The sequence below is a fragment of the Ascidiella aspersa genome, chromosome 2, assembly GCF_963924565.1.
Source record: "Ascidiella aspersa chromosome 2, kaAscAspe10.2, whole genome shotgun sequence".
Lineage (NCBI taxonomy): Eukaryota > Metazoa > Chordata > Ascidiacea > Phlebobranchia > Ascidiidae > Ascidiella > Ascidiella aspersa.
In genome coordinates, this window is record NC_139448.1 from 19,843,603 (window position 1) to 19,869,505 (window position 25,903).

At 34.7% G+C, this 25,903-nt stretch overlaps 2 protein-coding genes across 6 annotated transcripts in view; one reads left to right on the top strand and one right to left on the bottom strand.

Annotated features, from left to right (window-relative positions):
* The first annotated feature begins 1,551 nt into the window (after window positions 1–1,551).
* LOC146164245 (retinol dehydrogenase 7-like) lies at window positions 1,552–8,496 on the top strand. Of its 2 annotated transcripts, none has more exons than XM_083383055.1 (8): window positions 1,552–1,691; window positions 1,769–1,818; window positions 1,870–2,026; window positions 2,102–2,260; window positions 2,330–2,432; window positions 2,975–3,138; window positions 3,276–3,448; window positions 7,084–8,496. In XM_083383055.1, the coding sequence occupies exons 1-8, from the start codon at window positions 1,586–1,588 to the stop codon at window positions 7,180–7,182; spliced, it is 1,011 nt and encodes a 336-aa protein (XP_083239181.1). In that variant the 5' UTR covers window positions 1,552–1,585; the 3' UTR covers window positions 7,183–8,496. The 2 variants fall into 2 exon arrangements, with proteins under 2 accessions (XP_083239181.1, XP_083239182.1); XM_083383056.1 differs by lacking the exon at window positions 7,084–8,496 and adding an exon at window positions 4,413–4,510.
* A 213-nt stretch (window positions 8,497–8,709) lies between these two features.
* The window catches only part of LOC146164246 (protein Hook homolog 3-like), a 33,321-nt gene continuing 16,127 nt past the window's right edge, over window positions 8,710–25,903 (bottom strand). The window contains exons 8-22 of one of the 4 annotated variants that reach the window (XM_083383052.1): window positions 23,238–23,401; window positions 22,914–23,024; window positions 22,722–22,839; window positions 18,762–18,875; window positions 18,586–18,696; window positions 18,310–18,467; window positions 18,041–18,181; window positions 17,570–17,657; window positions 14,213–14,247; window positions 13,957–14,039; window positions 13,559–13,637; window positions 13,023–13,152; window positions 11,941–12,012; window positions 11,689–11,813; window positions 8,710–9,134 (exon numbers count right to left, since the gene is read on the bottom strand). In XM_083383052.1, coding sequence (XP_083239178.1) covers window positions 9,074–9,134; window positions 11,689–11,813; window positions 11,941–12,012; window positions 13,023–13,152; window positions 13,559–13,637; window positions 13,957–14,039; window positions 14,213–14,247; window positions 17,570–17,657; window positions 18,041–18,181; window positions 18,310–18,467; window positions 18,586–18,696; window positions 18,762–18,875; window positions 22,722–22,839; window positions 22,914–23,024; window positions 23,238–23,401 — 1,590 coding nt within the window. In that variant the 3' untranslated portion in view covers window positions 8,710–9,073. Of the gene's footprint in view, window positions 11,391–11,688; window positions 11,814–11,940; window positions 12,013–13,022; window positions 13,153–13,558; window positions 13,638–13,956; window positions 14,040–14,212; window positions 14,248–17,569; window positions 17,658–18,040; window positions 18,182–18,309; window positions 18,468–18,585; window positions 18,697–18,761; window positions 18,876–22,721; window positions 22,840–22,913; window positions 23,025–23,237; window positions 23,402–25,903 lie in introns of all 4 variants that reach the window. The other 3 variants (XM_083383053.1, XM_083383051.1, XM_083383054.1) reach the window with 3 other exon arrangements.

Here is a 25,903-nt window from a genome sequence, read left to right on the forward strand (position 1 = left end):
TCAGACTTTCAGACTTTGAGGTCTTGGACAATGCACTAATTTGCATTAACAAATGTGCATAAGAAGATTAAGTTTAACAATACTTGACCCAACCAAACCCAAATGCTAACCAGCGCCCTAACCCAAATAATGTGCGATAATTTAATAATTATAACGCCTTCAGGCCCCAATACCTCAATTTGTGACGTAATAATCTTAAATACAATGGACGAGAAACCATCCGAGTTTGGGCTTTTTTCCCCAGCATTTAAATAATTATTAAAATAACGCACATTATTTGGGTTAGGATTCGGGTTAGCGTTAGGGTTTAGGTGGGTCAAGTGTTATTAATCCTATCTCATATTTTTTGTTATCTTTTCTGAACTTTTAAAGAATATATTTAATTTATCTTCGCCGGGAGTTTACCTAAAGGTCCAAATCAGTGCATTGCCAGGACCTCAAGGTCTAAAAGTCTAGACTTTTCTGCCATTGGATGCCCTGATTGTCGTAGACCTTTTTGCTTAGAAATGCACTGATTTCTAACGGATCGGGTGAATTAAAGCTAATAAACGCAATTTTTAGGGATTCGCGCGATCAACGCTTTTCCTCCTTTTTAAAGTAGGCCTACATTATTTAATACTAGTTGTTTAGCGCACATGAGTTTGACTTTAAGGATAGCCTACTTGTTTTATGGAGTCACGTTATTGCGTAAATTTGTGACGTCATCCCTTAATTGTTTTTTAGGTCGTTGTGCATTTCTATTGGCGAAGTATACAAAGTTATTGATAACTTAAAGGTATACAACGATGTTGGAAGAGCACTGGACCAATGCAAGAATCTTTTTGTGTGCACGTCTCATCTTAAATTACAAGTTTTGTGAAAAATACGTTTTTTCGAGCAAACGATTTGCCCAAGACTTACTTACAGTCGTTTCCATTTGCACATTTTCGCACGAGTTATTAATTACGCAAGGTTTTTAGGGCTTATAAATTTCGCAACGTTACGTTTTTGCTTACACTCATGAAGCCATACTCGGCAATATGCAAAACATATAGCGTTGCAAAGAATATTGCGATCGTCGATGCTGTCAACCTTGGATCCTTCAATCAACCTGGTTTTTAGTTACTGGAATTGTTTCCGCTTGACATAAAATGTGGCCAGATGATAAGTAACATTGTTTCTATTTTTTTAAGTATGCTGCCCCATTTTTTTTAGGTTTCTGTGGTTGGGGTGTCAAATCCACGCGTACAGTTTCACAGTAGTGTTATCCGGATATGATTTTTTTTGTATAACTCAAGTGTTGACAGGTACCTACGCGGTAACTGGGTAACAAGACCATCGAGCAGCAGGTTAAAAAAATATGTAGTTAACTTCTGATAATAATTTAATAAGCGCCAAACAGATTTATCTAAATTTGTAGCTTGATTTAAACTCGTGAATAAACACGACATTACGATGTTCGTGTAGCCTACTCTAAAACAAAAACATTTGTGGACGTCATCGATACACGGCACGCGGTGTAAGATCATTTGTCTTTAGTTGCAGCCAATGTGACAAATAGGGTGAACGCCACTGGAGGCCAAATACCATGTTTCAATAGTAGGCTATGTGGGCTTTTATTTTAACGGCATGTGGAATTTGTTTTCTGTGGAAAAGATACAAAAGCAAGCAACAAATTCAACAATTGAGTGAAAGACACGTCTTTGTTACAGGTATATTTGTTACTTTTTTTCATATAACATGTTCGATGGTGGTGTAAATGAATTAGTCGTTTTTCACTGCCATGCAGGTTGCGATAGCGGTTTTGGAAGACTTCTTGTTGCAGAACTGGACAGAAAGGTATGATTAATTGTTAAGCATCTGGGACGAAAAAACATTTGTGTTTCGCAGGGATTAAATGTGTTTGCTGGATGCTTACTAAAGGAATCAGTTGATGAACTAAATTATTGCGGTAGTTCAAAACTTAAAGCTATACAACTCGACATTACAAATCCCCAGCAAATAAACGATGCTGTTAAATACGTTTCCGATATTCTGCAAGGAAAGGGTAAATAGTTATTTAACGCATGATAGCTATTTTAAACATATAAATGTGTAATTTAATTGTTTTGGCGGATTAAAGCTCTTTGGTGCTTGGTAAACAACGCTGGAATAATGTCGCCGCTCGTTCCTTTTGATTGGACTACAAGTGAAGATTTTCGAAAAGTTATTGACGTTAATTATTTCGGGATGGTTGATATCACTCGGGCATTCCTACCGCTGATCAAAAGAGGGAAGCAAGGTATTTATAACTGTAACCCAAGTAGTTGGCGTACGTAACAAACATGAAACCTCTTTTCGTACGGGTCAGGTCGAATTGTAAACATGGCAAGTCAAAATGGTAGATTTTCGGTCGAGCCAACTCCGTACAGTGCATCAAAGTACGCTGTTGAATCGTTTTCCGACGGCTTGAGGTAAGACTATGCGACCTGCGTTAAGTCACAAAGTTTTTTTTATTGTGATATCGCAATTTAAAGAATCGGGTTTGATGCAGAGTTTTTATTACACTTTCGTCGCTAAAATAGTCGAAATACATTTTTGAACCATAATAACACATGCTAATTAGTCGATAATATTTTTTGCATGATTCCTTACCCTACACGGTGGTTGTCATTTCTGGCTTGCAGCATACCAAGATAATCAATATACAGTCTTTAAATTCATCATATTATCACTTGAAAAATGGCTCTAATATACGGCAAGGCAATTGCTATAAATACCATGATATTATCAGTTATTTAAGGAGTAGTATATTCAGTCTCGATTACTTGCCTGTGCTGCTATTTCCAACACGAAAAAGTTATTTTTCCAAGTTACAAGACATTATATGACCTACTTATAGAATCTCTCGAGGAGTGTGTTGCATACAGCTTGAACATTACTCCTTTACACCCTTGCTCGTTAAATTTTGTTTTATAGCCTCGCAACCATTTCCATTCTCACGTCCATTTTTCAGTTATTTCACGGAGCCTTTTAATATTACGGTTCACACAATTGAACCTGGCATGTTTCAAACTAACATATCTGAGTGGAATCAAAATTCGGAAAGTATATGTAGACGATGGAAATCTCTTGATATTAAAACAAAAGAAGAGTATGGGGATAGGTTTTTAGCCTTGTGTGAGTAACTTCCTTTTAACGCGATTGTCACTGTATCTTATAGATTTTGTCTGTTATCTATCTACAAAAACTCTTTTTGAATCCAACATTTTGTCGTTCATGGTATGCTAGACGATTTATGTGTGTTTTTTTGTCAGACTTGAAAGAAACGAAAGAGACTTTGGAAAAATACTGTTCGGGAAATCTAAAACTTGTCGTTAATGCCATGCTCCACGCAATAGCAGCGAAGTACGCCCAAAACCGATACGTGGTTGGTTGGGATGCCTTCCTCTTCTACCGACCACTGTCATTGCTACCATTTTCTTGGCAGGTAAGCTCTTATGTCAGTGATTAGTAACCTATATATTATTTTGACCTTTTCAGTGTTTACTTTAGATACTTATGCGACCCACGGTTTCGATGCATTACATTACACCAAAAAGGGTCAATCAAAAGCATACTCAAATTGGCAAAACGCTGACATTTCTGGTAGGATTGTCCCTAAATTTTAGCAAAAATCCTCAGCATTTTCGCCAGAAACGTGTACAGCATATTAAAATTACAATTAAAGCTACCATTTATGCGATTTACAACTTTTAGGTTCCTGATAAACTTTTAGTATGGGAAAACAATAGCGGTATGGGAAAACAATAGCGAAAAGGTTATGCAAAGTATACCGGTATTAGAAAGATAAACATTAGGAATTGATTTACTTAAATCATTTTTGCTTCTAGTGACTTAAATATTACTGAAGTCCAAAGTTTCAAGGGACACCAGCCATTACAACCACATTAAAGTAGAAATAAAACACAGTTTGGACTAAGACCAAATTAAAACTAATACTTAACATAGTGGCAATTGCACAAATTCGGAATAAGTCTTAAACCCGTCGCAATAGGACCTAAATGGCCGGAACAAGGCCTATAACCTTTCACCTAACCCCAAACCCCACCACTAACTTCATCACGAACTCCCCTAATATTTTTTTAACCCTAACCCAATTTCTAACTCCCCCATACCCACCACCGACCCACAAAATGGGACAAACAACCGGTGCTAAACTGCATCGCCCAAACGGCACCGTTTATACTAGGGCGCCAAAAGGTCGACACCAAAACAACCAAAACCAGACCGATTGTCCTACACCCTCTCCCTTTATTTGTTCAGGTGTTATATCATCCTAAATCCAAAAACGGATGTTTTACTTTTTTATTTATTATATTTAACCATGTAAACGGAATATGTTTACATCGAAGGTGTCGTGTGATATAATTATCGCTTCTTTGTGTCCACAGCTTAAATATATCCATGTGTGAAGACTGAACTCAGTCACCCTTCAAAAGACAATTTTGCGAATTATCTAGTTACTGCAATGTTTGTAGAGCAAACTTATACCGTACGTCTTTGCGATATGGAAGTTGTTTTGATTCAACCCTATCCAACTTTGGAGAGCTAGATAAACTAAAGTTTTTTGCACTTCGTGCGAACTTTTACTTGATTTTGGTTCAGTCATTCAGCTGTTAAATAATGATCCTCAAGCAATGTCCTAATATTTTCATGTGCCCATTGCGCCAATCCTCCTTCTAAGACAGTGGTCACCAGACTTTTTACATAAAGGTCTGGATAACTGTAAATATTGACTTTCGCAAGCCTAGTATAAAATTTTCTATTGACTTTTTGTGACTCACATAACATGCAACATAGAAAGCTTAAAAAATTAATGGAGGCTAAGCTTTTGGAAAAACCAAGAAATGAATTTCATTACAAAGTTGTCTCAAACAGGGATCTACGTAGGCAGGGGCGGATCCCGGATGGCAAACGGTCATGTCCCAATCTATAGTTTATGCCTAATTTGATTCGCGTTTAATCTTGTATGTTTTTGTAATATGTTTAAACTTGTTTGGGAAATCATTTTGGCACAACTGCATTTTACCTGCTTCGCGCGATTTTTAACTGTGGCCATAGCATCGTGAGACGATAAACTTCTACGCACTTTCAGAGTATTTTTATTTCTTACTATTTTTATATAACCATAGACGCTATCGCCACTTCGGTTTTAGCACAAATCTATAATGTTTATGCCAATGCTGGTTCTTTTTTTTCTTCCCCCTTTAACCGCTATTGGTGCTATTTAAAACCGAATCCCCCCAAGAAAGATAGCACCTAATATGTCAATACAAATGAGAGTATAACCCGTTTTAAATTGCAAGCTTTTTATCAGAGTGGCATGTGCGCCCACATAAATTGTAGCCTGATGTTAAAAAGTCCTAAAAATGCCACTTTTTAAATTGCAAGCTTTTTATCCGCTATATTAATACTAAATTATAAGTAATAAACTTGACTGAATGATATTTTAATGAAAACAGTATGAGCAGTTACAGTAAATGACAAAGCACACATACTGTGACGTAATAATAAGAACTGTGCAATTCAGTCATAAGTTTTTCTCCCTTGCGAAAAACACCTATAAGTTTAGAGTTTGTAGTTGACTCTGCTCATGCTCTTGCCTCATTATGCTTATGTACACGATTACTCCCATAACTAAAAAGTGTTTTATTGGTTTACATTGGTAATATTATGTAATCTTGTTATTGCTATAACTTGGTGGTTTTAACATTAAATCCACCTCTGAAATATAGAAGCAAAAAAAGAGTTTTACGGTTACGGTTGTATGGTTTCGAACGATTTTGGTTAACTGAATTAAGAGATTAGATGACCTCGTCCTATTGGGAACATGTCAGGGAAAATCCTGACGTATGCAACCCCACACTAGATATTACCCTTAGGGGTTATTCCCCTGACTGAGAACCTCCTATATAACATAGGTCTTTATTCGATTAAACAAAATAGACTTTTGGTTAAATTCGATAAATAAATTATTTTAAACTTCAGTTTTAGAATCATTTTTAAATATTCAGTCGATTTAAAATCAAGTTTTTCGCACCAATTTGATAATAAACAATTGCAATATTTTGGTTCTTTTTAGCTTATTTGCCTAAGTTGAATAATAAATGACCTCTACGGGAATAATTTTGTCTGGTTGTTGTTGACAGCAAATCTTAAATGGTATCTGGGCCAGATATTAAAAATTTAATTGTGTCCATAATGACAATTTTTTGGAAACTTTTAGGGGCACTCGAAAAAATATAATTAGCATTAAGAATTACTTTAGGAGGCTCCATCGTCTACACAAGAGGTGCTACATTTAAATCTCACTGGGGCCCATATGAATGGATTTAAGTAAGTCAACGGGCCGTACTAACAGACCTACGAGACAAAAACTGTTTTATGGTCAATTATTTTTATTTAATCTGAACTTCGCCAACTTTGCAGTAGGCCTATAGATATGTCGACAGGTTCAGCATTTACAAATATAAAGTAACAGAGTGGCAGGTGCGCCCACATAAATTGTAGCCTGATGTTAAAAAGTCCTGAAAATGCCACGTTTTAGAAAAATTGCAAAAAAAGGATTTTTTTAGATAATTTTATATTTTAAGCAAATAAATAGTGCAGCAAATTCACCAAATATAGAGAGTATTTTAAATGAAAGAACATCGTTTTTACAACAGTTGGAAAAATGCCCTTGTTCTTAGCTCCTCTCCAACGCTAAATCAAATGTTGGTTTCAATTTTAGTCTATCGTGTACTGTTTTTTGGCATAAAAATGACGTCACTTGGGTATCACATCGGTCGCGATCCTTTTTGTCGAAAAATTAGGTATCGGTGTCAAAGTGAATTGTAAAGTATTGGTCATAAGCCTACTTAGCACCATACACTTGCAGTTTGCAACATTTGTGCTCGACTGGCCGGTAGTCTAAGGTAGGCCTGCTGTAAAAACCTTTGCCTATTACGCGTTTGTATGTAATGTGTATATATGTTTTTGCGCTTCCAGCGATTCGTAGGCCGAATGATTTTACGATAATTTGTTTTTTTAAAGGAGCAAATAACTTATATTTATTTCATGCAGTGGTGGATCGTTCATCTCATAAAAGGAAAAACTAAAACCAAGCCGACCGTGAAAAGGCCAAAAGCATTTGAAAAAATCTGCCAGGAAAACATCGGTTAAAAAAACTTTTTTAAAATATCTCTTTTAAAAAAAAAAGTATTTTTTCGCATTAAATTGTGTATATTAACTAAACTAAATATTCTTACCTGATAAATTCAAGTTTTCCAGTGCCGTAGTTACTACCGGTGCACAGTACAGTATGGGGTTTTGGATTACCAGCGCCATAGCATAGATACATTTTATTGTGTGTGTGCCGCGCTTTTTATTTTGAAAATTACCTCATGTAGGCTATTCAAATGCATGCAGGCAGGCACGTGAAAAGCTATACATAATATTCATTAGAAAACTGATATATCAAGACATTTATCGTCTTGCCGTGCACCTAGGGCGATTATCAAGTTGTAATTTTTTTTTTGTAGAAAATGTGTCGCGAATACGAGCTATTTTGAAACTTAAAAAGTGCGAGATCCACAGGTTTATTACTTGCTTTTTCAAAGTTACATATGCAGGCGATTAGAAATGATTTACAATTTTGATACCAAAGCGCAAAGGAGGAATTTTTTTTATAATTTTTCTTACGTTGTAAAATATTTTTTCGGCAGTCGAGATATATACATGCAAGCATAGTTGACACTTAACAGGTTCATTTTTCGGGTGCTATTTAATACCTGCAATGTCTGTTGGTCCGCTAGCTTAAACATATTTTAGATGAAACGTTGAACGATTCTAATACGTTTTTTGGCCTTTAAGTGAAAAAATTATGCGAAAAAGCTATAGAGCGACATTCCCGGTATCGCCGAGTTCGTAACTCGAACATCGACACAAGCGATATTTTGCTTGCACGAAATCTTTGGCCAGATGAAAAAATAGCAATGCTATTATTTTTGTTGTTTATATTTGGATCTGTCTACCAATTGTTAGTATTTTTACTACGTCATTTTTTGGTTGTTGTAACATTTAACTATTTTGTAAAACGTTGCTTTTATAAGAGAAAAAGTAGAGTCAATTGTACAACAGACTTGGCAGATGGGAATATTGAACTGTTTTTACCTTGTTGGGGGGCATACGAAATGTTTATGTCACGAGTTTCATAGCTTTTAGATGTATATTTCGAACCAGGACCAGATATGAACAATGTGAGGGGGGAGGGACGCCAATAGTTTAAAAAGCCTTGATTTAAGTGAAAAATTCTGTTAAAATATGTCTTGTCAAACCATTTGCTGCGTGTATTGCACTTTCGACACTTATTTACTTATGATCCTGGATTGTTATTCAATTTCATTTAGTAAACATTTTTTAACAGTCAACCCTTGTGTTTTAGTGAAGAGTTGGCAATTAAGGCATTGAGCATTAATTAAGGTTGGAATCAACTAGTAGGTCGACATCCAGGAGCTTTAAAACAACCATATATAGTTTAAAAACAATTAGAGGAAATATTCCCTGTTTAAAATAGGAAACTATGTTTCGGCACTTCAGGAAAATGATCACATTGGTTTACTTATAAATACGAATGGTGTCACTTTTTCGGATGTATAAAACATCAGAAAATTAAGGTCGGTCAATATAGCTAGTTCAGCACGTCATCAATACCTTAAAAACTGTAATAAAGTCACCGCGTATGCAAAACAGGGCATTAAAATAAGTTCGCAATAATATAATGATCTTGCTACGAACAAAATAAAATAAATGATTTACGAAAGAGCGGAAAAACGGCAAATTTAAGTCAACACAAATATCGGATTAAAATATACAATTGGCAAGGCACTAATTTAAAAAAACATTTAGGACAACTTTTCACTGTTGATTCTATTTTGGCAAACTACCGGATTTTTGAAAATGTACCGTTTAGCCAGAACAAACGATTTAAAATAAAAAACAAGCAGAACGACGTTTTAATGAGCATTTTTTACGCATTTTAGCGAATGCTAAAATTGCCATGTTAATACAGATTTCAAGGCCACCAAGTGACGTAACCTGGTGCGTGTTGAGTTGTGTCGGGAAACACCACTTGCCTAAAGCATAACAAAAATGAGTTAAAACTGCGAATCGTCAATTTATGAACACGTTTCTCACACACAGAAAATACAAGCATGAAAAGAACATTTAAAAACAGCATCGTGCACACAACACAAAGCAGCGGACGAAAAAATAACTGCATAGAGGAAATTGCAGCATTAAAGTGCGCAGAAAAACGTTTCTGTGGAATATGACATAACAGAATGAACAACTGGGATTTGGGAAGTTCCGCATCCACAAACACTGTATGTGTGCTAACTCGAAAAGGCTGACGCTGTCATACGACGAAAGACAGGTGCGGGATAAGACCCTCCGCGTCGAGCTCCCTGTGGCAAATGTCGACTTAACATAAGCTAAAAACACGAGTTTGACAAAAACGCACGGTGGGTATTAGAATTGACCACACACGAAATTAAAATCCCATTCAGCGCAGTTTATCCGACTTTACTTATGACATTAGTCAAGAAATAAAAAAAATCTTGCCATGCATGCACAAACCTATAGCCGATAAGGAATCAGAATGACACATTTATTTTACAAATTTTCAACATTTACTAAAATCGATCAAAACAGAAGCCTCCGTATCCAAGAAGACAGGGGAAAAACGTCACATGTACGTCCACGAAGCAAGCGTTTCAGCCATGCGATGGCGTTGTGAGTCCGATTCCTTCCTGCTTGTTACCACAGCAACAAATAAAACAATGAAAGAAAATGTAGCACAAATCAAAGTCAGCATGCCAGGCGCATTAAAGCGCCATTGATACTTAGGTCACGCAAATATGTCAATCATAGTGATGTGAAACTTTGACATTTAAAACTACTATTAATGTTATTTTTTTTCGAATTTGCCAAAGAAAACGTTTGATGATAGGAAAAAATCGCAAAGGTTTTACTAAATATCATGACGATACCATAATCTAGGCATGCAATAACTAAATAAAATAGCATCAACGCGATTCAACACAATTCCAATAATTAATTGTACGTTATATTTAACTATCGGTGTATTTTTATGATTGTCAGTCAGTTAAACAAGATCACGATAGAATCGGTAAAATGTTTACAAAACATTCCGAAAATGTAAAAATTACTATAAAAGAATAACACAAAGCCATGCAAAAGTTTTAAGAAGTTAGTAACCTATCCCTTGCGTCTGGGATAAATTGTCCAACCGTACAGTACGGAAAAAACCAGGACGATGCGATATAAAATTTAATAAACATTACCGAAATACTGGGTTTCCTTTAAGCGCGTTGTTTTTGAGCTAGTGTATAATTTTTTTAGCATAAGTATTTTAAAACCAAGCGTATTTTGAATACGCGACGTAATTCGCACACTTACGTGTAATACATTGAACAGTTCACATTGACAGAGACAGCAAAACTTTTTTTATGTTATAAGGGAAATAAGTGGCCCCTGCTTGACAGTGAAACCACTAAATAGTGTCCCAATTTACTAACCCTCAAGCTTACGTGGGTAAAAAGTGTTTACATTTTATTGTACTTTGTTTAAAATGCACATAAACAAAAACTGAGTCCTTCTTAATTTTTAGGTTTAGCAATGAGCATGCATGAAAAAGACCAAAATTACGTTGTGCGCCAGTATAGCATTTAGGTATATGCGCAGGTTCTTTCATTTTTTTCACCCAAGTATCCATTGACCCTTGGACATCACGGCAAATATTTTGAACTCTACTTATGGGAGCTAAAACTGTTCGAAAGAGTTTGAACCGGGCAACAAAAACAACCTGTAGGAGTTAGGCACCTTGTAGACTGACGAAAATGGCGTACAAACGGTTTTAAAAAGTTAGCAATTTGGAAACATTACGGTAGTAAATTTTGACACACATTGATTTATTAGCTTTTATATAACCAAATGCCTTGACCTGGCCTTAGACACAACTTTATCGCAGTTTAACTTTTTCACACGTAAGGGAAAATGAAATATGGTGTATACTGTATAGCATTCAACACACATAACCAAACTGTAAACTGGAGAATTAGATTAAAGCAGGGTCAGAAAAACTGTTTTGTACAAAATATTTGGAATATGATTATCGCTTCGTTTTTTTGCATTTTTAGGTTCGATTAGTGGGTCGAACTGGCAATAAAAAGCATTTGTAAAAATACACCTCAAGCATGCAATTGATAACACGACATGCGCTTTTCGACACACACAAACATTATCCAAATAAGAGGAGCGGAAGATGAGAGGCGATTGTTATCCGCTAGTTGCCAGCTGTGGTCAGGTAACTGTTTCAGGTCATGCAAAAAATGACAACAAAACAAAAAATGTGGTTATGGTGGTTAGTAACACAAACACAGCATACTACTTAAATACTAAGTGCTTTACTTTGGAAACCAAATGAAATAGCATCAACTATCCAAAGAAGTGACACAGCATGCAAGGGGTTTGGTTTATAATCCAAACAAACCGCGGCATCGACTATTTACGTTGTGAAGTTGGCTTATGGAGCAAAACTAAAAACTAAAAACAAAACGTGAACACACGATGTACTATTATAAAACGTCAAAAATACATGATTCGTACCTTTGCACTGTGCCGGGGTGGGAGCGTCGGGCAGAAGACACCTGTCTTTGCCTGGCAAGAAAAGACTGACCGGGACTGGTGTGCGACAAACGTTCGTCAACAGCTTTTCTGTGCATTTGCATGCCCTGGACACAAACACATTTAATTGAAAAGATACAGTGAAATATGTTCTAGAAATTAACAACGTGCAGTTAGATTACAGAACATCAGCCTAATTTAATGAAACCAAGTAATAATCTGGCTTACGCTTACCATGTTGTACCACGCGTTTACAATCATCTTTTCTTCTTGTTCTCGAACTCCTTTAACACGTTCGCTGTCCTTCTACGAATGCAAAAATACGGTTAAAATTTCATAATGATAAAGGCGGCATAATGAAAAACAAGCATCAGTTGCACAGCAGTTTATTGGCCAATGGTTCTGTTTCCGGCTACCGCAATGCGCGATTATTGTAGGGTTAGCACTTGATATCGGTTGCCTAAAGATCGCGCAGAGGTTGCAATTCGTCATCCAATCAAGATTTATTTTGCATTAACATATCCATGAATTATACGTATTATGCATTAATTTGGCATTTCGTTCTTCTATTATGCCAGGGCTTCTCAACTAGTTTTCGTTCATGGACTTCTTAGGCTCACATTCATATTTAACCTGATTTTGACTGACAACATAAGCACCCTTAAGGGTTTTCGCTTAAAGACATCTTTTAAAGTAATTTTGTGACGTATTTTTTAAATATTTGCATGGCAACCCTCAGACAAAACGCTAGATCGTTCTCTGCAGATTATCTGGTTTAGTTAGGGAGTCCACAGCAGTCAGTTAAACCATCAAAAGGGTCAATCACACTTAAAAGGTTGAGAACCACTGGAATAGTCACTGTTGAAATATTACTTCAACCTCTTAGATAGGTCGCCCTGCACCCTCACTGGGCAATTTATTTCAGTAGAGAAACAATAAAATAAGGCCCTATTCCTTAGTCATGAGTAAAATTTTATAAGTGTCAGGAGTCAGGACTTGTTATACATTGATGACACATTATTATTGTATAATATATAAGGAAAATGACTAATTACAGGAGGAATTAAGTAATTCAAATTATTGCTACGTTTAACATTAGAATTAATGTCTAATAAAGTTAATCCTAGAGAGTAGTTACTCAAAATCTTGTTAACTTTTTCTAGAAATCGGGTATTCTTGTTTTTACGAGACAAAAATTTTCTCATGGGTTTAGCGCCCCACTCATCATTGTGCATAGTGCCACGGTTGGTGCATGTACCACAGGTCGGCCACCCATGCGGTAGACACTAGGCAGTATATAATCTAATAGACTTTACCTCCATTTCTTTAATAAGTTTTGTCTTCTCATTCAATTCAGATTTGAGCTTATTTATCTGCGGTGTCATATTCTGTTGATTCTTGTTTGGGTCCAAAGTACGGATCACACTCTTTGCCTTCTCTAGATATCTAAAGTTAGAATAAGCATTGGTAAGATTAGGGCAATGGGCCATACATGGATTACAGCGTTTCTTTCTTCCAAAAAATCGATTAAGTATGGGTCATGTTATCTATATGTATAACAAAAAAGGAAAGAAAAACCAAACACCATGTAATAAAGCGTTCCTTTTGTCCGAAGGAATAACTTTACAAAACTTGTTAGGTGTTACTCAAGCTATTTAAAAAGTTTTTTTCATTTGTGTTCACAAATAAAAATGCTATAAAGTGCTTTGCATGGTGACGATACTTTTAAATCTACGGCCCTTAATATAAAAAAACAGTAAGGTTTATTGAAACTTGAGTACTTGTTTTGCAATTAATTTCACATTTATTTAAGGTATTTCTATAAAAAGATTTGTCAAAAAAAAGTGATTACTTCTTGTATCTATCTTCCATGGCACGCATGTCGTTTTCCTTCTTTTGTAACATTTCTTTCATCTCAACAATCTGTTTATCTAGGTTTGGAAGCAAAATAACACATTGAAAGATAATCAAGCAGTACAACACAGGGCTATGTCTAGAAACAAGATAAGGCAACATGAAATGCTATTGTCCACTTATAATAACAATAGTGCTTAAATCAATGCTAGTTTATGTTACAATGGGACCGTTATCACTGCATTATGAGTGCACGTTTTTGGTAATAATGCGTTTACATAAACTGATATTTTTGTACTCAAATTGTCACAATATTACTTTTTAGCTATTGGCATAATATTACATTTAGTTCTTAAGTGCATCTAGTAACTTATGAGTTTACAATCACAATAATACCTCCATGTGCAATCTGAGGTTCAACTGACTCTATGTAAGCTTTCTTCTTTTGCAACTCGTCATTTGTGTCAAATAACTTCTTTCTACAAATAAAAAATGGCATTGAATAAGTATTTAGTGTTTCAACTATGCGCTTGATATTTATTTTTTTGTTTCAGTATTGGTAAGTTAATTGGAATATTAATATTTTACTTGTTAATTGCAAGTTTTATGCTTTGCATGATAAGTAGTGTTTCATATAAAAAAATTAACCTACTTATGTTCTTGAAGCCGTTGCCGAAGAGCTTGGTTCTAAAAAATATTCAATGTAAATATAAAGCAATTAAAAATTATACATCGAACTATGCAAATATTAAGTTGCAGACATACGCAAGCTTCAAACCTGTTCATTGGGCAGAAATGTCACAGGCTAGCAGGAGAAAATTTCAATCAATCCAAGACAGCAGAAAAGGATAAGCATATATAAATAGTGCAACAATATTGTAATTTGTTTGGTGCGTTGGTATGTATGTATTAGGTAGACATAGTATTTTTGGCAAAGTTTTATTTATTTGTCTATTAAATATTTGCTTAGAATTAATGGATTTCCAGTAGATAATTTAAAACATACTTGGCATATAATCACTAAGCTAAAATAAAAACAAACAATAATTTACAAATAGAAGTCCACAGTTTTTCGTTTTAATCCATAAAGTCCATATTGCAGCAAAATCAAATCAATGTTTTAAATTTTAAAACATGTTAAATAACAGTTACCACTTTTAGCAACAATGATATTTTTTTAAATCACCTATAGGTTTAAAATACACTCGAAGCTTTCAAAAAATGTATACTGTCCTAATTCACATAGCACATCTACAAAATTACTTTGGAATAAACATTTTTTATTAATGTTCACAGGTTTTTTTAAGCAGTCATGAACAATAATTTGGATACAACTAGTAAGAGAGAAATCTAAAACCAATTATAAATAAAAAACTTTTAGGCTTGTTTAATTAAGTCTATATGAAATAGTTTGAGTTTTACTGTATGTGGATGCCTGGGGTAAGATATTGGAAAAGTCTAAAAAGTTTTTTTAAACAAAATTCATGGTAAAAATTGAATAGATAATTATTAAGTGCCTGCCAGAAGGTTATTTAGTGGATATAACTCAAAACATAAAATGAACATGCATCTGAGTATCAGGTGAAAAATTGTACGCACATGCCATTTTTTTATAGATCTAAAAAGTAACTCAAAAAAATCTACAACCTTGCTAACAACATACATATCTATGTATGTTTTCAGCACTTGTGCAACTGTTTTCTGTCCCACTGTTTTGATACAATAAATAATTTCTGTTAATAAAGGCTCTTTAAAAAAGGCATTTTATTCTACTTAATAATGCTGCATTACATGGTTTACAAACATTAGGTGCGTTTTAAGTTTTGCAAGATAGCAAAACAATTATGCTAACCACTAAATAGCTAAACAGTTAACACCTCTTAACAAATAATCCAAACTTTTTAACTAAATAAAAAAACTTTTAGGAGAATAATTGAGCACCATACTTATGTTACTTCAAAACTATATCAGTTAAGTACAGAAGGTACTCGCTTACCACCTATAATGCTGTCCGTAACTCAAGTCAAGAAACCCTGGCTTAGACAATATGTTAAACAAAAATATTAAAAACAGATTTTCTAGTCCAAAAAAAAATCACACAATCACACAATCTACAAAAATCACACATTTACTCTGATCACCAGCCAACAGCGCACAATGAGCCAAATAGTTAGCAGTGTTGTAGTGATCATGCTAATGACTTATTCATCAAGTCTTTGTAGTCTATTATAGCAAAACAACAACTTGTTTTAGTTTAGAGTAAGGTAAGTCAAACAAAGGAAGTTTTTTTTCTAGTTAAATACTTGTTTTTTATAAAGTGACCCACATTTATTAACTTTGTACTTTAATTTAACTTGGACTTGACTTTAAAATATATTACTCTGATTTTTTCACCACACTGCTAATTGGGGCATTAACTCAAAACATCTTTATTACGATAGAACAATTATACTGTGAAATAAAGTGAGGGGTTATATGAAGTATAATTACTTGGCCACATCACTTTTATGGTTTACAACACTAAGACAGCAAGCTCCTTTTCTATTAAACATCGTTAATTGCCTACTGTATAATTTATATAGCCACTTTCAAGGGTGCATTTAAATATCATATTTAACGCTGCAATTAAAAAAAGGTTCAATTGTATAAAGCTGATATTCCAACCAGGAAGTGCATACCGAGCTCTCTGTTATTTGACATTCAGCATTTCCGTAATATGAGATATTGCAGTAAGTTCATTTAGCGTAAAAAAGTTGACTATCTAGTAAAAATTTGAAAGTACTACAAACTATAAGATTTTGTCTTAAAACTGAATATTTTCATCTATATGCTATTTATTGATATTCTGAGGTAGTGCTCTGAAACCATACACATCACAAGATAGTTCATTAATTGTCACTTAAGTTCTTTATAAAAATTCCCAAGGGATTATATGTAGTAGGCTCACAACTCCAATTTTGTAAAATATTTGTATATCAAAAGGCAGGTTTTCACGTTCCATCACCAACTTATATCCTCCGTGTAATGTCATGCAACAAGCATTGTTAATATAACAACTTTGATTAATATTTTAACAGGGCATTTAGAGAAGGCAGTAATTTAAGCAATGTAAAACAAAAGCATAATGTTTTAAAAGGTATTGTTTTAAAGGTATATAATATTGTATAGTAAAAGGAGTGTATAACACAATTCTCAGTTTGTTCTTTTGATTTTAAATCCATTAAGGCTTTCTTGGGTATTGAATCATCTCAACAATAATGTCGTACATGAAAAAAAGTTTTTCCTGATGTTGGTGCTAGACAACCTTAGGGAGGATTTAAATCAAAGCAACAATAAGAAAAATATTTATACGTTGTGTGTTATACCAAAAGGTTGCAACATGCAGCCTGCGGGATGTATGATTTGCAGATTTGCTTTGCAGGTTTTTTAATCTAGGGACACTAGCCACTTGAAACAATTCAACTCCAGAATATTTGGTAAAATTAGGCTAAAAAGCCAAAGTGGGTTTAGAGGTTAAAAAGGTTGAGAAACACTCCTCCACACCATATTGATATAAAATAGAAACCATACTTTAATTGCCGTTGTAGATTTTTTTTAGTGTTGCAAAAACTTTGAATAGTGATAACACAAGTCAATACTCACATGTGGCTGCAGACAGGATACATGCAATAAAAATAAAAATTTTATCATGCAGAAAAGCAAAACAATGCACAATACATCCACACCAGTTAGTTATCATACAGTGAACATTAATATATAAATCTGTGCAAATGCAAATATTAATGCGATTTAAATGTATTGCTTGGAGGTTATTTCTCATGCAAATATTAATAATGCCTATTTAAGTCTATGGGAACCTCCAATGTTGTTTTTTTATAAAATCCTTGCAAGTTATTTGAAAATATTAGTGGTGCCCATAAGTGATTTTTTTAAAAAAGGTAAATGATTAACCTTTTTAAATGGGGAAATACATGATAAAAATAAAGATTGTCCAGAACAGCATACTTACATCTTCGGAGCTGGCACCCTTAACCTGTAGTTCAGACTGAAGATCAGATATCTGAGTTTCCAGTTCAACAACTCTTCGGGTTCCCAACCTTCAAGTTGATATTTACATTAATAATTAGTAAAATGTGCGAAACATCAAGATCAACAATAAAAGAGTGAAAATGATGGACAATGTGTAAAGAAATATTGCATGCATTAAATGCTAAGAATTTTGGATTTTGATAATTTGACAGTTTTATTTCCTTAAACATAAAATTTTAAAGGTTTCCCCATGTTGCTTCCAATCTGCAGCCCCAAGTGTTTTAAAACACTAACTTTATCATTTTTATGTTTTTTTATTTAAAAGAGATGGGGCACAATGTTACAGCATAAGGCCCTGGAATGTTTTACACAAAAAATAAAATAGCATTGTATTACGGGTCAGGTTATATTTCTCTTGAGATAACTGACGCTTGACAAAAAATATTCTTACCTTGTTTCGGTTTCTAGTTCATTTATCCTGGCAAGAGCGAGTTCAAGATCACTACTCAGGGATAAAACGCGTTCGTCTCCCAGCTCACCCTGTTGTACTTTCAACATTTTGTTCTCATGTTGCAGTCGTATCAACTTTTCCCTTTAAGTAATGCATTACAAACATGTCAAACAAGTGGATAGTTTATTATTATATTTATATTTGGAGGCTGCTAAAGCTGATTAGTCAATATTGCCCTTGCATCTGGCAATAAATCTAAACATATTTACTTCATTTCAAGTGGAGAGAGATTTAAAGGTTCTTGACCAGGGCTGGCGGAAACATTACTCCCAAGAAGTTGCTCATTTAAAAATCCGCCGCCATGCTGTGAATTTAGTTGCAATTCATCATTCGTTTCACGAAGCGAATCACGCTCAGTTTGTAACCTCTAAAAACAACAATAATAACAAATAGTACCATTTGTGGTTATTCAACATTTTCCAATTATCATAATCATACAGAAACATAACAAATAAAGTATTGTAGAACTCAATAAGAAATCTTACCTCCTTTTCACCTTCTAAGTTTTTAATCTTTTCTGTTTTTGTTTTAATTTCAAATTCAGCTTTGTCCGCCCTACGGGTTTCCTCTGACAACTTTGTATGTAGATCAATCACCTATTAAATTAAATTTAGTTTTACTTGAATCTTTGATTTTTTGAAAAACAGCATAATAAATCCACCTGTCTTTTGTAAGTATCAAGTTGTGATCGAGCAGCATTGGCTTTCTTCAATTCCTCTTCTAAATCAACAGTTCGCTCCATATACGAGGTGTTTTTGTCTTCTAGCAACTTTACCTTTAATAACATAGGTTGCAAATTAAACCTTAGAATAAAGTTTAATATGCCGCAAAAATTTTATTAAATAAAAGGTGAAACATTCTTTAACAACCTAAACTCTGTTTCCCTAAAACATTGAACATAACTTGGCCATCCTATTTGACTCAGCAAATGTGTATCATATTGTATGCTTAATGTAACAATTATATGTCATGCATGAAAAGTACCTTGAAATAAATATAAGATATTTATTTACTTTAGATTGTTTATGTTAAATGCTAGCTGAATTAGACTAAAACGAGATTGAGGCCCATATGTATACCAATAAACTAATGTTGTCATTTGAAAAAAGACATACCCAATTTACAAACAAGGCACATGGCTACGTACTAGGTAACAAAAAAACATTTTTTCGGTAAAAACATTTTGCTCTACACCAGTGCTCCGCAACCGATATGCCGCGAGACCATGCCAGGTTTGCCGCTAGGTTCCCGTAGGATTTTAATTGCATTTTTTAAGGGTAGTTTTTAATATTCAAAATAATTAACATGATAATTGTATATAGACAGGCATTTCGTCCATATGCAATAATCCAAGTGTAGCTTTATGAGCTCTCAAAAAAAAACTATATGTTATATTACGTTGAAGTATAAGTAAACAGCAATTTTTTTCAAACTTTACACCAGCGTGGGTTTCATCCATAAGCTCGAAGCCCTGAAATATCATTGTAAATGTATTTTGGACATTTCATGATTGTTTATATAAATTAGGAGAAAAATCAAAAGCACAATTGTCAGGATTCATTTTTCGAATATGGGCTGCCTAGAATATTTACTTACGTTGTCTATTTGTGATCGACATATATTTTGTAGGCATACCGCCCAATTATTTTAGCTCTGTTGGTGTGCCGCAAGTTAAAAAGTGTTGTGGAGCACTGCTCTACACCACGGGTCTGCAAATAGTGGGTTGCGACCCAAATTTGAGTCGTTGGATCCAAATTTGAGTCCATTAAATTTGGGTCTTTTCAGAGCTATTGAAGGCCTAATCAAACGCAAAAGCCGTTTTTCATTTTTTGTTTGGTCGACCGTAAACGTCGGATATTTTCTACTTTCGTTATTCGTTCGGGTTGGCTGATCAGCAAGTGTGTGTTCGACAATTAATAACAATAAATCAAGCGGTCTCTTTCTCCCTGAAAACGTTGAGTTAGGCGGTGCTGATGTTTCTCGCTGTTTGCTGTCTGCGTTAATATCAAGACAGGGGTCGGCAACCGAGTGTAATTCAACGGGTCCGCCGCCTCTTTGACAAACTATACACAAGTCCATTTCAAATACTTATTGACTATTTTAACTACGTAAGTGCAAAAAATTTTCGCGCAAATGAACTTTCTACGTCCGATTTGTTTACGTTTTGATGATGTCTTTTGAACTAGATCAGCGCTTCTTTACTGTTGCGCCGTGGAAAGCTGCCAGGTGTGGCACGTACAAATCAAATTTTAAACCAAACAAACACTTTTTTTCTCGCTTTGCTCTAACACTTCCTGCCTCCTTTAATGTAATAATTAATTACACAATTCTTTGTTAAAATTTTGTGCGGCCCGCAAATACCTTTCTGAGTTTGGTTTTGGTGCGCGACTACAAAAAGGTTGCCGACCCTTGGTTAAAGACGGGCTTGTACTTTAGCTGACTTGGCACACAGCTCGGCTCATATGTTGCGCTAATCAAATAACACCCGGGAAAAAGATCTTCATTTAGTATTGCAGTTGGCGAAAGACGTGCTTGTAATTTAGCGTTGTTCCGTACATGGATCTAGCAAAATCAATTAGATATATTTCACAGTTTTGTTTTCGTTTTTCTCCTAAAGTTAACGATTGCACACTAAGCAATTTTGCAGCTGGCGCCTGGCAGGAGTTTGGACGATGCAAGTTTTCGCTTTGGGTCTGAAGGTTCGCTTTTGCTGGACGTTTATTGGCTGTTTCTGATGATTTTTTTACATTATTTATGATGTTATTGTAATCGCTATTTTATGACGTCATATCCGTCACCATTAACATCAGTCAGACGGAAAAATGGGAAATTTCTTAAGTCAAAAATTGGTGAATTCCCTAAGTTAAAAATTGGGGAGTTCCCTACGTTGAAAATTCGGGACCCCCCCTTTTGGGATTTCTGGATACGCCCCTGACGTAAAATCACTAAGAAAACAGGGGCAGACCTAGGATATTTGTTTCGATTTGGAGGCATTAGGATGACGTAAAAAATGTATGTCATAAAGCAATTGTTCTTAAAAACACCTGTTGTTCTCGAACAGGCACTCACAGACAGGGCTGCGGAGTTAAAAATAACCCGAGTGAGACTACTGAGTCCGACTCTGACCAAAAAAATAAACCCGAGCCCGACTTCAAACCAAGTCCGACTCCGGTCAAATGTGTTGTTGAATCCCGATTCAGGCCCCGACTCTACAGCCTGTATTTCGCTAATTTACGTAATAAAAATAACGTGGATATTCAGCAATCTACTTATAGGGGTGTCGTATAATTCATTCACTCACAATATATGGTTGGAAAATATTCCACAATATGCTATTCGACCTTTACAATTTCTAGTTGGGGGCCATATCAGTTTTAAAATTAGGTACTGCGCATGCGCATATCAGACTCGGAACTCGAGTAGTTTTACGTGGTCTTACTAGAGTCCCCAGTTCGACTCCAGCAAAACAAACCAATTCCAGAGTCTGAGTCCAACTTCGCAACCCTGCTCACAGAGTCTCATTTGGTATGCCGGCCTTAACCACAGTGAGACAATAATAAACTATTAGCCACAACAACTTTTAAACTACAATATATGTACAGGATTCATGCGGCCCACAACTACATGAGATAACTATACTAAAAGGAGGAATCAGGTGGCACTGTATAAAGACAAATTATATTAGATTCTCGACAAGCTTTCGCACAACCATGCTTCATCAGGTCAAAGTAGCTATACTAAAAGGTAGCTCGCTGCCCACTAAAAATGGCTTTGCGGCCCACAGTTTGCCCGCTACTGCTCTAGAGCAACCAAACACATAAGCAATGGCTAATCCATACCCGTAATTTATTTTAGTTGCCATTAGTTAAGTTACATTTGTCACACTAAACTGTTTAATAGTTTTCAGTTAAGCAATTCACAATTCTTTCAAGAGCAGATAAAAATTTCATAGCTTCAGCTCTCGAAATTTAAAAATGGCCCAGCTCTGTAAAAATAAAATGGCTCTGATACCGGATTCTTGCTCTAGCGAAAATACTTGGCTTTGGATACCTCCAGCTCCTGCTCCCCAGCCTTGCTTGCTTTCTAAATTAAAATAACACATGTGCTTCGCAACCTTTTTCGTTTGCGATGCAATAACGTTTTAAAATATCAAGTAAAATTAATAAAGTAAAAATATTACACCTGGCTTATTGTCAACAGCCAAAGTTCTGGTCTTAGTACTTTTAAGGTAATTGTACAAGTAAAAACCTTGGGAAACACTGCGGCACACTTGCCACAGTCTCACGGCATACCAATTGTGTAGCACAACCTTATAAGGAGGATACTGCAATTATTATCCATGTAACTGTAAAAAATCATGGTGAATTGCGAGTCTTTTGTTTGCTAAATTCACATTTTTGCAAAATATGTAAAAAAAACTTGGCTTAAGAGAGTAAAAAAAAATTTAAACAAATTATCACATTATCTGAATGTCCATGGCTATTATTTGTAAAAAGGCTTTTTGGCACTGTTTTTGTCAAGCAAGTATTTTCAAATGTAAATTTTAAACTCACTGTGTTGTTAAAAGCTCTTCAATGCAAAAATTAATACATAACCAAATAAAGTATTAATTTACAAATACCTGACCACGGAGATCTGAAAGTTCTTTTAACTTAGATTTATAGGCTTCAATAGTTGCTTCCAATTTTGAGGCTTTTTCTGATGCCGATCGAAGGTAGTCGATTTCATCTTTCAGTAACCTGGTGAAAAAACGTAATAGACAAAATTAAAAAACTATCATACATTAAAAACGTCAGACAGCTAAATTCAAAACCTTGATTCTTCAGCAAGAGTGGCTAGCTCGTCAACTTTGTTTTGTGTGTCAATCAACTCTTGCTCAATAACTTCACACTTTAATTTGTAGTCATCCCTTGAGGCTTCCAGTCTAAAGAAAAAATTAACTAAATTAAACATTGCAACTACATTAAACATTGGCTTAATAATTATATTATTAATAATTATAAGTATAGCTTTAATTTATAATTATATTCCTTACAAATGACACTTTAAAATGATACGCATATTTTTTGTAAAATTTGTCTTAAATTAAATGATTGGCTTTGGAAATTTAATCATTTTAGACATGGTAGCTAATTACTTGTATGTTTCTTCTTGTAGTTCAGAAATCTGATTCATCATCTGTGAATGTCTTAATGCAGCAGGGGAAGAAGGGTCATCCAAATTTTCCAGTTGGTTTAAACGTTGTCTCAGTTCATTTGTTTCTTGTTGTATATTTGCCTTCTCTTCATGAACCATGGCAACCTGAATGTCAAATACAAAAACAGAATAACACGGATTTCAAATTTTATATCAGTTGCATACGAATATAAGATCATCAATAGGGGCCAAACTAAAATATATTTCAGTGTCATTATTTTACAAACTTAATGAATTGCACAGCTTATATAACACCCAAAAAACATATGTAGTATTTAGCATTTACTTGCCAAAAAAGTATATTAGCCACTATATTGGCCAAATTACCTTCAGGGAGCAAGATTACAGCAAACAAATTACACAACTCAGCTCCATAGCTTTAACCTATGATCTAAATCTGAAAGCTCTTTCTCCAATGTGCAAACAATTTAACAACATCATTGACATAGTTAGTACTGTAGAGTAATAGCCAAGGTATCCAGGGAACAGGAGTAGCTGGTGCTTGAAACTTTTTTACAAGGTTAGATAACTCAAATTAGTGGCATATTCAAGGGGGGCGGGGGGAGGGTGGGGTTCCAATCCCCTCCCTTTTTGTAAGTGATATTGTCGTTTTTGTCATGGTTTAACTTATTCCTGGAAGCAGCAATGTTTTTAATGATTGGGTCACTCGTCTTAGCTAATTCGATACCAAAATGAAACGCAAAAGGCTTTTTTTCATATCTTCTTTGCACAAGTGTTAACCGTACACACAAAATATTTTTTCCCTTTTAGTATTTGTTAAGGTTGGCTAATTAGCAAGTATGTATCCGAAAAACTGCAACGCTAAGTCAAGTCTTCTTAATTTTTTCTCTCTTAAAACGTTGTATTAGGGGAAGCTAATATCCCTTGTTGTTCACTGTCTGGGGCAGTGGTTCTCAAACTTTTTTGGCTCGCGGCACACTAAAAATATCTTAAATATTTTGCGGCACACTTTTAACAGAACAACAATAGAGTCATTTTACAATCGCCCTTAACACACGACAAACGAAATGTAAATGTGTCAAAAAGAATAATTTGTAATGGGTAGTGTGTATTTAAGTCTAAAATGTTTGCGTGTATGCCTATTGGTAATACAAAAACTCTATTTTCCGAAATTACAGAAAGTTTCGCGCCACACTTGGCAAGTTCTCGAGGCACACTAGTGTGCCGCGGCACACAGTTTGGGAATCACTGGTCTGTGGTAATACACAATGTTGGTGTATTAACGGATTTTTTTATAAGAAGTAGATTTTTTCTCTTGTTTAAGTGTGACTGTTGTGTGCGTTTCAAAATCACCATTTTTATTTAATAATAGTTAAACTGCAAAATTATTCTTTATAAGCATATTCTAAGACACATGTTTAGTGTTTAATTGGTGCAACTTATTTTCCCTCAAACGGTGCTTGTATTTTAGCTGACTTGGCACACAGCTCACCGCAGATGTGGCACTAGTCGTGGCATAACAACACTCAGGAAAAGCGATCTTTATATACGAATGCAGGTGGCGAAAGTGCGGCTCAAATTTAGCATAGTTCCGAATAACTTAGGAAACGGCGCTGCTTAAAGTGGAAACATGATTTTACCATAATTTAATCAATCACACATATTTCATAATCTTGGTTAAGTTTTTTGCTAGAAGTTAACGATTGCACACAAAGTGGTTTGCAACTGGCACCTGGCTAGAGTGTGTCGATGGCGCACATGTTCGCTTTGCATCTAAAGGCTCGCTTTTTCTGGACGTTAATAGCTGTGATAAGTATTTTTTCTATTTATGCCGTCTTTAGAATCACAATTTTATGATGTCATACCAATCACTATTTATGACATTATTATTCATTAACGTCAGACTGAAAACAGGGGAATTAAATTAAGGAAAATCTAATAATTATTCATCAAAAAACGTAGTAAGCTTTATGAAATTTTTGTTTACTAATTTTTTCAAGTTAAAATTGTATCTGACAACAATTTAACTGTACTTTATCTTTATTAGGGAATTATGCTGCGGCCGACACATTAATACAGCTGGCCAAATCCCACCCGCATTCAGTAATTTAGTGAAGTGTCACTGAGAGGGTACAAAATATGAATATTATTAAGTTAGATACAATAATACACAACATTATACATTATTACGGCAAACTTATTGAACAGCAAGATGGCCTTTCACTACTGTCTGTTTTGGACCTTTTTGTATTTAGAAATATGAGCATAGAATATGATTTGCAGGCTTTATAGAAAAACATATTTTAGTGTAGTTGAAAACTAAAAGTTTGGGATTAATAAATAGTTTAAACTGCGAGCATTAGATTTTCTGATAAACATGTTAGTTAATTTTGAACTACCTTACAAGTAATATTATTTGTCCATGCAAGCAAAACAGCTGTAAATCATAATAAACTAGCAAAAAAGCTGTAAATCATAATAAAGTAGTAAAAAAGCTGTAAGTCATATTATGACAATAGTTTGGCGAGAGTAGTTTTTTAAAGTTGACTCTCTACTATTAACACTGCAAAAATAAGTGTGACAGTATCCTTGTTGCATGTGACTTCAATGAATCACAAAGTTATACAGCACTGTTAATCTCCAAGT